This window comes from Octopus sinensis, unplaced genomic scaffold (assembly GCF_006345805.1).
Source record: "Octopus sinensis unplaced genomic scaffold, ASM634580v1 Contig11448, whole genome shotgun sequence".
Lineage (NCBI taxonomy): Eukaryota > Metazoa > Mollusca > Cephalopoda > Octopoda > Octopodidae > Octopus > Octopus sinensis.
Window position 1 is genome coordinate 87501 of NW_021832375.1, and position 12500 is coordinate 100000.

At 37.1% G+C, this 12500-nt stretch overlaps 1 protein-coding gene across 7 annotated transcripts in view; it reads left to right on the forward strand.

The window, feature by feature from the left end:
- Window positions 1-12500, forward strand: part of LOC115228946 (E3 ubiquitin-protein ligase MIB2-like) — a 78148-nt gene that overhangs the window by 28593 nt on the left and 37055 nt on the right. For 5 of the 7 annotated variants that reach the window (XM_029799390.2, XM_036499052.1, XM_036499053.1 and 2 more), the window contains one exon: window positions 3352-3434. In XM_029799390.2, coding sequence (XP_029655250.1) covers window positions 3357-3434 — 78 coding nt within the window. In that variant the 5' untranslated portion in view covers window positions 3352-3356. Of the gene's footprint in view, window positions 1-768; window positions 993-3351; window positions 3435-12500 lie in introns of those variants that run through there. The other 2 variants (XM_036499050.1, XM_036499051.1) reach the window with 2 other exon arrangements.

Consider the following 12500-nt stretch of genomic DNA (forward strand, 5'->3'; position numbering starts at 1 on the left):
GATTAGACTGGAGCCTGGTGCAGCCTTCTGGCTTCCCAGAACCCCGGTCGAACCGTCCAACCCATGCTAGCATGGAGAACGGACGTTAAACGACGATGATGATGATGATGATGATATGTATATATAATAGAAATATTAAAATAACTAAGTCTTTCTAAAAGAGAACAGCGGCAGCGTTCCCGGAAAATAATAGTTATCGCCATACTAATATGGCATTCTTATAAAAATAAGAAAAAAGCTGTCCGCTTATTAGCTCATGGAGCTAATAAGCGGACAGCTTTTTTCTTATTTTTATAAGAATGCCATATTAGTATGGCGATAACTATTATTTTATGTATATATATGTATATATATAAATATATGTATATATATACATATATATATGTATGTATATATATTATATATATATATATTATATATATATATATATATATATATATATATAATATATATTATATATTATATATATTATATATTATATATATATATATATATATATATATAATATATATATATATATATGTATGGGGGCGTGTAAACAAAATATAAGATAGAGAATTCTAATATAATTTTCAGTCTTTGAGACTGTAGGCGTAGGAGTGGCTGAGTGGTAAGTAGCTTGATTACCAACCACCTGGTTCCGAGATCAGTCCCACTGTGTGGCAGCTTGGGCAAGTGTTTTCTACTATAGTCTCGGGCCAAACATGTACATATTTACGACGGGGCTTTCTTCAGTTTCCGTCAACCAGATCCACTCACAAGGCTTTGGTCGGCCGAGGCTATATTAGAAGTCACTCGCCCAAGGTGCGACGCAGTGGGACTGAACACGGAACCATGTGCTTGGTACGCAAGCTACTTAACACATACCCCAACCCCGCCTATATTTCGAGAGTTATCTCCGCTTACTTGCCATCGAACTTAGATCCGGCAACAGAAAATTTGAAATTAATTGGGACCCCGGATCCGTTGCAACCGTTTAAAACTAAACTGAGGTAAGGCATTTTTATTTCATTTGGGACCATTTAACGCTTGAATGAACATCCTTTCATCTTAAACTCTGTCTGTGTGTCTATAAATTAATGATACGATATTAATTATCGTAAAAGTGCGTGATCCAATTATGAGATCAGGAAATTAATGCTGTTGTTTTTCGTTACGAAACTTACAAGGGCGTGGCCGCTTTGTGGGGGACAGAGATGGAGGTAACACAGAGTAGGGTCTCTGTTAAGTCAGCCTGAAATGGTAGGGTTTTGTGTATATGTTTTAACAAGGGTGGATTTCTCCGCTGTGGAAACTGGATACCATTTATTTAAGAAGAGTGGTCCTGGTGCGCGCACTCATTTACTCGCGCACGCGCGCTAGATAGTCGTGACTAGTCGATCCTACAACGACTACCTAGCAAAGTAAATGAAACACAAAAACACAAAGTAAGGATCGACTAGTCACGACTAGCTTGCTCGGATGCGCTTGTACGCGATTGCGCGCACCGGGACCACTCGTCTTAGGTTGTACCCTGTAAATTAATGTGTGTCGATAAATTAAAGCTGAATGTGTGTGTGTGTGTGTGTGTTGTGTGTGTGTAAAAGTGATAAAGTCAAGTTTCATGTATTTATTATCTGTAACTGTGACTCCCTCCCACTCCTTTTGCTGTTTTAGCTTTCTTTCTGACCTGTCCATAAATTATCTTTACAACTTCCACACTTCCGAACTTCAAATTGTAAACCCAGTGTTTATTTCAATGCCTCGCTTCCTCCATTTCCTCCCTCTCTTATTCTTCACTTGGCCTATGTTATTAAGTCTGCTATGCGTATGTATATATGAGTGTGTATAATATATACTAGCAGTCATCTGGCCTTTGTCTCGGTGTGTAGTGTACACAAATGTATTCATAAAACATCTTTCGTAATGCTTATGTATTAAGATCTTAATTAAAGGTTACAAGTCGATACCCTTCACAAGAAATACTTTTAAATTCCAACCTTAAGTACACACACACACACACACATATATATATTGTATCTAGGTTAGTTGAAATATGTTTCTGATATATTTCCACTGCTGAGCGACAAGGTGAAAAGGTATAAAAACGACATATGTGTCCAGTGCCGCCATCTCAACAGCGAAAGGGCTATATATATATATATATATATATATTATATATATATATATATATATATATATATATATATATACAAAATTAGAAAATGGAGAAACATACTTAAATCAATCAAACATCAACCATCAGATGATACCCAATCAATACTTTATTACACCATTACATAACAGCAAAGGCATTATACAAAATATATTGTAAATATAATTAGACAATGAAATAGAAATATAAAATATAAATTATAATATATAATTATATCATATCTGGGGTTGAATTTTCAACCCCTATCTCATTTTATAATATATATATATATATATATATACATACATACATACATACATACATACATACATATATATATATATATATATATATATATAATATATATATATATATATGCACAGGTACACACACACACCCACACAAACACAAACACTTCATTTTGGCAGTTTTTTCACTGGGTACTTGCCCAAGGTGTCATACAGTGGGACAAAACTGGTGGTTGGCATTTGGAAGGGCATCCAGCTGTAAAATACCTTTCCTAAATAGACAGGTAGTTTTTCTACCTGGCCGGCTCCTGTCATCCATCTTACTCATGAATGGATGAAAAGTGGACGTTAAGTGATGATGGCAATGATATATATATATATATATATATATATATATATAATGGAAATTTATTAAATAATTATGAAATAGTCATAAACATATTTGAAAAAATCTATAAAGTAAGCACTTGTTGATAGTTTCTGATTTGATCTCATCTACTTTGCTAGTGTTTCGACAAAAATCAATACAGGAGGTTTTATTGAACAAAATCTGTTTCATTGATTCTTTTACTATTTTTCGTAAATTTACCTTTCTTCGGAGAATCAGTTTGTCTTTGATATAAAGTGCCCTCCACCGTAGCTGGGGTATGATCCACAGATTTATAGCTCAACAAGTACGCTGCCTCTACGTAGTTGATCAACAGACTGTACATTCCAATATTGAGGGTTTAATTGTAACCAGTCAATCTGTAATCTAACCTAGAGACACAACACAATGACTGTTGTTAGGTTTATTAGTGTCAAGAAGAACATTCAGCTATGAATAATACTTTAGATAAACTGAAGTTTATAATATCAATGTTATCTTTTGCAAGATTTTAGAACCATCAACTTCTGTTTATTGTTGTTTACCTCATTTTATAAGTTTTTAAAAACTGTTTTAATCTTTTTTTGTCATCTTTTATTCAGAAGACATGGCCTCAATCTTTTATAAAATTTACCATAATGATGTGAAAGGATTGAAAACTTTATTAAAGAAGAAGCCAAGCCAGGTAAGTTGTTCTGTTTATTGCTTTCTCAAATTTGCCTATTTCTTTATTATTTTATACACAATTTGAAAACTTCAAAGTAACTGCATATATTTCTCCATAATATTTCATTTCTTTCTCCATCTCTTTCCGCTAATCGCCATGAAAGTTATAATAAAATTCTTGACCAAGGCAGCGAGTTGGCAGAAGCGTTAGCACGCCGGGTGAAATGTTTAGCAGTATTTCGTCTGTGTTTACGTTCTGAGATCAAATTCCGCCGAGGTCGACTTTTCTTGTCATCCTTCCTAGGTCGGTATATTAAGTACTAGTTGCCTACTGCGGTCGGTCTAATCGAATGGCCCCCTCCACCCAAATGTCAGGCCTTGTGCCTTGAGTAGAAAAGAATATTATTCTTGACCGAATTTTGAGCATGGCAAAGTAGATGGAATGTGAATGAGAGAGAAACCCATCATCACACACTGCAAGGGAGTATTCTGAAATGAAATTTTCAGATGAGATGAGAGACAAATGGAGTCCATAGATGGATGGTGACATTTTAAAGAAGTCCTCTTGCCATACGCAGTCGAAGGTTTTACTGATGTCAAGGGCTACACCATTTTATGCAGATTTTGTCAATCATATGAAAACACTGGTGTGTCACATAGGTACCAAGCCCCTCTTGATCTGGCTTTATAAAATTGTACTGGTGTTCATTGAATAATGAAAGATACCTAAAGGAACAAATATGATGGTTGTTTGTGACTTTTACTTCATAATTGAAACATTGGAAGTTAGAATGACTGGATGGTAGTCACTCGATAAGATATTGTCTGCAGGAATATTGAGCAGGATTTCCCAGTGAGGTCAGTACTACCCATGTGTGGGGGCGCTGTGGGAAAATATTATATGAGGTTATGTATATATGAAACACAAAGAATGTGTACCCGAGTTTAACTGAAGCTATGTATCAACGGTTGGATCAGTAAAGAAAACTAAGTGGTGAAGCATCAAGTATTCACTTATTCTGGTGAAGGTTCTGTGGTAAGTAGTCACCCATGTCAAGACTAGGATCGAGAGGGAAATTAATCTGATCTGGTATTAATTGAAACGACATTAAAAAGGTGTTATATAGAGTCGTAGCAAGGAAAGGGACATTGAGAAATCCTTGGCAAATGAAAAGAAACCACATTTAAAAGGTTTGAGAATCACTGGTATAGGACCGTCATGGTTAGGAAGCAGTTGGTAGGATGATTCTGTTAAGTTTATTGACATTCTGTTGGTAGGAGACCAGAAATCTTGGTTTTAAATTAGGAGTGAAGAGAGCTGACAGATGGTGAAATGCAGAAAGAAGCATCCTTTATTTTCTTGATGACCATCATATCTGTAATTCAATGGTAGGTGTATGTCTGCCACTTTGTGATGGGAGGTGTTTTCCTCCAGATGATGTTGATATTGTCTAAACAGATGTATTACAGTTGTGTATGAACAACTCACACCTTTTAACATTTTGTATGGCTACAAAGTACTAACGAAGCACTTAATTTAAAATGAAGCACTGCCTTATTTATGTTTTTATTCCCCCATCGTTTCCTTTCATTTGTATCCACTTTTTCACATTTTGAACATATTCAACAGAAGTTGGTGTCATCCAGAAGTTCCCACAGATATCTAGTCTCAAATAATTACTTTGTATTAGATTCAGTGACAAACATAAAGTGGTTTTATTTCTCTTCCTTGAGCTTATGCATGAATTGAACCATCTTCCTAAGTATTTCGAGGAGCATGGTAATCAGGGAGGGCAGTAAGGTAACCAACAAAATCAGGCTTCAAGTGCAAGGAGCATTCCATCAATAGAGGTAAATCCTAGTAAATGCCTTGAAAAGATGTTTGACAAGTCGCTGTCAGAGAGAAGCAACGTCACCAAAATTGTGAAGCAAGCAGAGAAGTGGCTGATGAGGATTGATAGATCAGGGCTTCCAGGAAAGTTCAGGGCATGGCTCTACCAACACAGACTGCTCCCAAGACTCATATGGTTGCTGACGCTGTATGATGCCCCAATGACAAGTGTGGAAAGGGTGGAGAGAAAGATAACTAAATACCTCCGAAGATTGCTAGGAGTTTCCCAAGCTTCACTTCAGTCAGCCTGTCCATAAGATCTGGAAGGCTACAACTTCCCCTGTCGTACTTAATGGAGGAATTTAGAGTAGCAAAATGTAATGTAATGGTGGTGTAGAGGGACTCTAAGGACGAGCTTGTCAGACATGCAGGTATTACCACAAGGTGTGGGTAACTAGCACCGCTGTCGTTCAGGCTGAAGGCATGCTGGACCTACGCGTCATAATTGGAGCTACATGTTGGGATCGCCAGGGACTTGGCTCTTCCTATTTCCAACAATAGAAGAAAGTAGACACCAAGGAGAGGCGAACTATGACTCAGAAAGCAATGTGGAACCAGGAGGAAGATAAAAGGAAATAAAGAGCTGTGGAGTTGGTATCTCTGAGTGCATGGACTAAATGGGATCTCCCTAAGAGGAAGCTCTCATGGACTGACCTGTGGAGGCTGGAACCTTTGCGCATCTCCTTCCTGCATGGAGCTGTGTATGACACACTCCCGATGCCAACAAACCTGCACAGATAAAGTTTGAGGGAATACCAGCAGTGTAGACTTTGTGGGAAAGGGGCACTCTGGCACACATCTTGGAACGGTGCAGAATAACTCTTTCTCAAGGCAGATACAAATACTTGCTCACACCCTGGAGCAGTAAAAGTGTAAGAATCATCATCACCAAGGGAAGATAACTTCCGCAATTAAGTTCGTGAAAGAGGGAGAGAAACCAGTAAAGCCAGCAAAAGCAATACACAGCTTGCTGCAAGGGTCACAACTATGGGATATGAAGGTAGACTTAGGAAAGAGATTGCAGTTTCCCCAGGTTGTCCATACAACCCTGAGGCTGATGTGGTCCTGTGGTCTGAAAAGGCCCAGAAAATTATCATAATTGAACGAAAAGTCACGTGGGGAGCCGGTGGTAACGAGGCCCATGAACAGAAGTGTGACAGATATAAGAGACTTCTGCAGGATTGCAGGGAGAAGGGATGGCAGGTATGGATATTCCCAGTCGAGGTTGGCTGTAGGGGATTCCTTGCCCAGACGGCATGGAGGATTTTTACAGCAACTGGAATGTGAGGTAAGGAGGGATAGGTGGCTGTGCGCATGATGGGAGAGGCAACTGAAAGAGCCTTTTGCTGGCTTTGGTGTAAGAGAGAAGATTAACGCTGGAAGGCATGAGGAGTTGAGGAGCAGTGAATTGGCCACCTCTGTTGACACACCAACAGTAGGGTGTTACGGTTCAGGGCCAAAACATCCGATGAACGAGGGATAAGGTCTGCCGACGTTGGTTTCTCCTGGACAAGGCTCCATTCACTTTGGGGAATAGATAAAACACATCCTTACAGGTGTTATTAACTCGTATATATATATGTATGTGTGTGTATGTGTATATACAGACAAGCAAATGTGTGTGTATTTTTGAGTGGAGGTTGTGTGTGTGTATGCATATGTATCTACGTTAGTGTCCCCAACTGCTAAATCATAACCAGTGTTGGTGTATTTGCATCCCTGTTACTTAGCCCTGATGCAAAAGAGAGCTATAGGTTGGTGCTAATTAGACAGAAAAGGGATCACACATAAAAGAAAAAATCGAGGAGGAGCCCCAGCATGGCCGCAGTCTCATGACTGAAACAAATAGAAGAGAGAAAGAAAAAGAAAGAGAAAAATGAAGAGAAGAATAGAAGAAAGGAAAGGAAAATTGAGAGAGAACTATAGAGAAGACAAAAGAGAAACGAAACAGAGAAAGAGAGAGAGAAAAAAGGAGAGAGAAAAAGAAACAAGAGAAAGAAAGAGAGAAATAAAAGAGTGAGAGAGAGGATAAGGATAAAAAGAAAATGAGAGGGAGAAAGAAGGAGAAAAAAGTAAGAGAACAAGAAAAGAAAGAGAGAGAGAAAAAGAAACGAGAGGAAGAAAGAGAGAAATGAAAGAGTGAGAGAGAGGGAGAAGGATAAAAAGAAAACGAGAGGGAGAAAGAAGGAGAAAAAAGTAAGAGAGCAAGAAAAGAAAGAGAGAAAGAAAAGAAAGAGAGAGAAAAAGAGAAATGAAAGAGTGAGAGATAGGAAGAAGATTAAATAGAAAACGAGAGGGAGAAAGAAGGAGAAAAAAGTGAGAGAGCAAGAAAAGAAAGAGAGAGAAAAAGAGAAATGAAAGAGTGAGAGAGAGGAAGAAGAATAAAAAGAAAACGAGAGGGAGAACGAAGGAGAAAAACACAAGAGATCGAGAAAAGAAAGAGTGAGGAAAAGAAACGAGAGGAAGAAAGAGAGAAATGAAAGAGTGAGAGAGAGGAAGAAGGATAAAAAGAAAACGAGAGGGAGAAAGAAGGAGAAAAAAGCCAGAGAGCAAGAAAAGAAAGAGAGAGAAAAAGAAAGGAGAGGAAGAAAGAGAGAAATGAAAGAGTGAGAGAGAGGAAGAAGGATAAAAGAAAACGAGAGGGAGAAAGAAGGAGAAAAAAGTAGAGAGCGAGAAAAGAAAGAGAGAGAGAAAAAGAAACGAGAGAAGAAAGAGAGAAATGAAAGAGTGAGAGAGAGGGAGAAAGAAGGAGAAAAAAGTAAGAGAGCAAGAAAAGAAAGAGAGAGAGAAAAAGAAACGAGAGGAAGAAAGAGAGAAATGAAAGAGTGAGAAAGAGGAAGAAGGATAAAAAGAAAACGAGAGGGAGAAAGAAGGAGAAAAAAGTAAGAGAGCGAGAAAAGAAAGAGAGAGAAACAGAAACGAGAGGAAGAAAGAGAGAAATGAAAGAGTGAGAGAGAGGAAGAAGGATAAAAAGAAAACGAGAGGGAGAAAGAAGGAGAAAAAAGTGAAATCGAGAAAAGAAAGAGAGAGAAAAGAAACGAGTGGAAGAAAGAGAGAAATGAAAGAGTGAGAGAGAGGGTGAACGATAAAAAGAAAACGAGAGGGAGAAAGAAGGAGAAAAAAGTGAGAAATCGAGAAAAGAAAGAGAGAGAAAAAGAAACGAGAAGAAGAAAGAGTGAGATGAAAGAGTGAGAGAGAAGAAGAAGGAGAAAAAGTGAGAGAGCAAGAAAAGAAAGAGAGAGAAAAAGAGAAATGAAAGAGTGAGAGAGAGGAAGAAGAATAAAAAGAAAACGAGAGGGTGAAAGAAGGAGAAAAATGTAAGAGAGCAAGAAAAGAAAGAGAGAGAGAAAAAGAAACGAGAGGAAGAACGAGAGAAATGAAAGAGTGAGAGAGAGGAAGAAGGATAAAAAGAAAACGAGAGGGAGAAAGAAGGAGAAAAAAGTAAGAGAGCAAGAAAAGAAAGAGAGAGAGAAAAAGAAACGAGAGGAAGAAAGAGAGAAATGAAAGAGTGAGAGAGAGGAAGAAGGATAAAAAGAAAACGAGAGGGAGAAAGAAGGAGAAAAAGTGAGAGAGCAAGAAAGAAAGAGAGAAAAAGAGAAATGAAAGAGTGAGAGAGAGGAAGAATAATAAAAAGAAAACGAGAGGGAGAAAGAAAGAAAAAAGTGAGAAGCAGAAAAGAAAGAGAAGAGAAAAGAGAAATGAAAGAGTGAGAGAGAGGAAGAAGAATAAAAAGAAAACGAGAGGGAGAAAGAAGGAGAAAAAGTGAGAGAGCAAGAAAGAGAGAGAGAAAAAGAACGAGAGGAAGAAAGAGAGAAATGAAAGAGTGAGAGAGAGGGAGAAGATAAAAGAACGAGAGGAAGAAAGAAGAGAAAAGTGAGAGAGCAGAAAAGACAGAGAGAGAAAAGAGAAATAAAGAGTGAGAGATAGAAAGAATAAAAAGAAAACGAGAGGGAGAAAGAGAGAAAAAAGTGAGAGAGCAAGAAAAGAAATGAGAGAAAAGAACTGAGAGAGTGAGAGAGAGGAAGAAGAATTAAAAGAAAACGAGAGGGAGAAAGAAGAGAAAAAAGTGAGAGAGCAAGAAAAGAAAGAGAGAGAAAAAGAAAACGAGAGGAAGAAAAGAGAATGAAAGGTGAGAGAGGAGAAGGATAAAAGAAAACGAGAGAGGGAGAAAGAAGGAGAAAAAAGTAGAGAGCAGAAAAAAAGAGAGAAAGAAAAAAAGGAGAGAAAAAGAGAAATGAAAGAGTGAGAGAGAGAAGAAGATAAAAAGAAAACGAGAGGGAGAAGAAGAGAAAAAAGTGAGAGAGCAAGAAAGAAAGAGAGAAAAGAGAAATGAAAGAGTGAGAGAGAGGAAGAAGAATAAAAAGAAAACGAGAGGAGAAGAAGAGAAAAAAGTGAGAGAGCAAGAAAAAGAAAGGAGAGAAAAATGAAATGAAAGAGTGAGAGAGAGAATAATAAAAAGAAACGAGAGGGAGAAAGAGGGAGAAAAAAGTGAGAGAGCAAGAAAAGAAAGAGAGAGAAAAAGAGAAATGAAAGAGTGAGAGAGAGGAAGAATAATAAAAAGAAAACGAGAGGGAGAAAGAGGGAGAAAAAAGTGAGAGAGCAAGAAAAGAAAGAGAGAGAAAAAGAGAAATGAAAGAGTGAGAGAGAGGAAGAAGAATAAAAAGAAAACGAGAGGGAGAAAGAAGGAGAAAAAAGTGAGAGAGCAAGAAAAGAAAGAGAGAAAAAAGAAAAATGAAAGAGTGAGAGAGAGGAAGAATAATAAAAAGAAAACGAGAGGGAGAAAGAAGGAGAAAAAAGTGAGAGAGCAAGAAAAGAAAGAGAAAAAGAGAAATGAAAGAGTGAGAGAGAGGAAGAAGAATAAAAAGAAAATGAGAGGGAAAAAGAGGGAGAAAAAAGTGAGAGAGCAAGAAAAGAAAGAGAGAGAAAAAGTGAAATGAAAGAGTGAGAGAGAGGAAGAATAATAAAAAGAAAACGAGAGGGAGAAAGAGGGAGAAAAAGTGAGAGAGCAAGAAAAGAAAGAGAGAGAAAAAGAGAAATGAAAGAGTGAGAGAGAGGAAGAAGAATAAAAAGAAAACGAGAGGGAAAAGAAGGAAAAAGTGAGAGAGCAAGAAAGAAAGAGAGAGAAAAAGAGAAATGAAAGAGTGAGAGAGAGGAAAAATAAAAGAAAACGAGAGGGAGAAAGAGGAGAAAAAGTGAGAGAGCAAGAAAAGAAATAGAGAGAAAAAAGAATGAAAGAGGAGAGAGAGGAAAGAATAAAAGAAAACGAGAAGAGAAAGAAGAGAAAAAAGTTAGAGCAAGAAAAAAGAAAAGAGAAATGAAAGAGTGAGAGAGAGGAAGAAGAATAAAAAGAAAATGAGAGGGAAAAAGAGGGAGAAAAAAGTGAGAGAGCAAGAAAAGAAAGAGAGAGAAAAAGTGAAATGAAAGAGTGAGAGAGAGGAAGAATAATAAAAAGAAAACGAGAGGGAGAAAGAGGGAGAAAAAAGTGAGAGAGCAAGAAAAGAAAGAGAGAGAAAAAGAGAAATGAACGAGTGAGAGACAGGAAGAATACTAAAAAGAAACGAGAGGGAAAAGAGGAAGAAAAAAGTGAGAGAGCAAGAAAGAAAGAGAGAAAAGAGAAAATAAAGATTGAGAGAGAGGAAGAAGAATAAAAATAAAACGAGAGGGAAAAGAAGGAAAAAAAGTGAAGAGCAAGAAAAGAAAGAGAGAAAAAAGAAAAATGAAAGAGTGAGAGAGAGGAAATAATAAAAAGAAAACGAGAGGGAATAAGAAGGAGAAAAAAGTGAGAGAGCAAGAAAAGAAAGAGAAAAAAAATGAAAGAGTGAGAGAGGAAGAAGAATAAAAAGAAAGAGAGGAAAAGAGGGAGAAAAAAGTGAGAGAGCAAGAAAAGAAAGATAGAGAAAGTGAAATGAAGAGTGAGAGAGAGGAAGAAGAATAAAAAGAAAACGAGAGGGAGAAAGGAGAAAAAAGTGATAGAGCAAGAAAGAAAGAGAGAGAAAAGAGAATGAAAGAGTGAGAGAGTGGGAAGAATAATAAAAAGAAAACGAGAGGGAGAAAAAGGGAGAGAGCAAGAAAAGACATAGAAAGAAAAGAGAAATGAAGAGTGAGAGAGAGGAAGAAGAATAAAAAAAAACGAGAGGGAGAAAGAAGGAGAAAAAAGTGAGAGAAAAAAGAAAGAGAGAAAAAGAGAAATGAAAGAAGAGAGAGAAATAATAAAAAGAAAACGAGAGGGAGAAAGAGGGGAAAAAAAGTGAGAGAGCAAGAAAAGAAATAGAAAAAGAGAAATGAAAGAGTGAGAGAGAGGAAGAAAATAAAAAGAATACGAAGGGAAAGAAGGAGAAAAAAGTGAGAGAGCAAGAAAAGAAAGAGAGAGAAAAAGAGAAATGAAAGAGTGAGAGAGAGGAAGAAGAATAAAAAGAAAACGAGAGGGAGAAAGAAGGAGAAAAAAGTGAGAGAGCAAGAAAAGAAAGAGAGAGAAAAAGAGAAATGAAAGAGTGAGAGAGAGGAAGAAGAATAAAAAGAAAACGAGAGGGAGAAAGAAGGAGAAAAAAGTGAGAGAGCAAGAAAAGAAAGAGAAAAAGAGAAATGAAAGAGTGAGAGAGAGGAAGAAGAATAAAAAGAAAATGAGAGGGAAAAAGAGGGAGAAAAAACTGAGAGAGCAAGAAAAGAAAGAGAGAGAAAAAGTGAAATGAAAGAGTGAGAGAGAGGAAGAATAATAAAAAGAAAACGAGAGGGAGAAAGAGGGAGAAAAAAGTGAGAGAGCAAGAAAAGAAAGAGAGAGAAAAAGAGAAATGAACGAGTGAGAGAGAGGAAGAATAATAAAAAGAAAACGAGAGGGAGAAAGAGGGAGAAAAAAGTGAGAGAGAAAAAGAGAAATGAAAGAGTGAGAGAGAGGAAGAAGAATAAAAAGAAAACGAGAGGGAGAAAGAAGGAGAAAAAAGTGAGAGAGCAAGAAAAGAAAGAGAGAAAAAAGAAAAATGAAAGAGTGAGAGAGAGGAAGAAGAATAAAAAGAAAACGAGAGGGAGAAAGAAGGAGAAAACAGTAAGAGCAAGAAAAGAAAGAGAGAAAAAGTGAAATGAAAGAGTGAGAGAGAGGAAGAATAATAAAAAGAAAAAGAGAGGGATAAAGAGGGCAAAAAGTGAGAGAGCAAGAAAGAAAGAGAGAGAAAAAGAGAATGAAAGAGTGAGAGAGAGGAA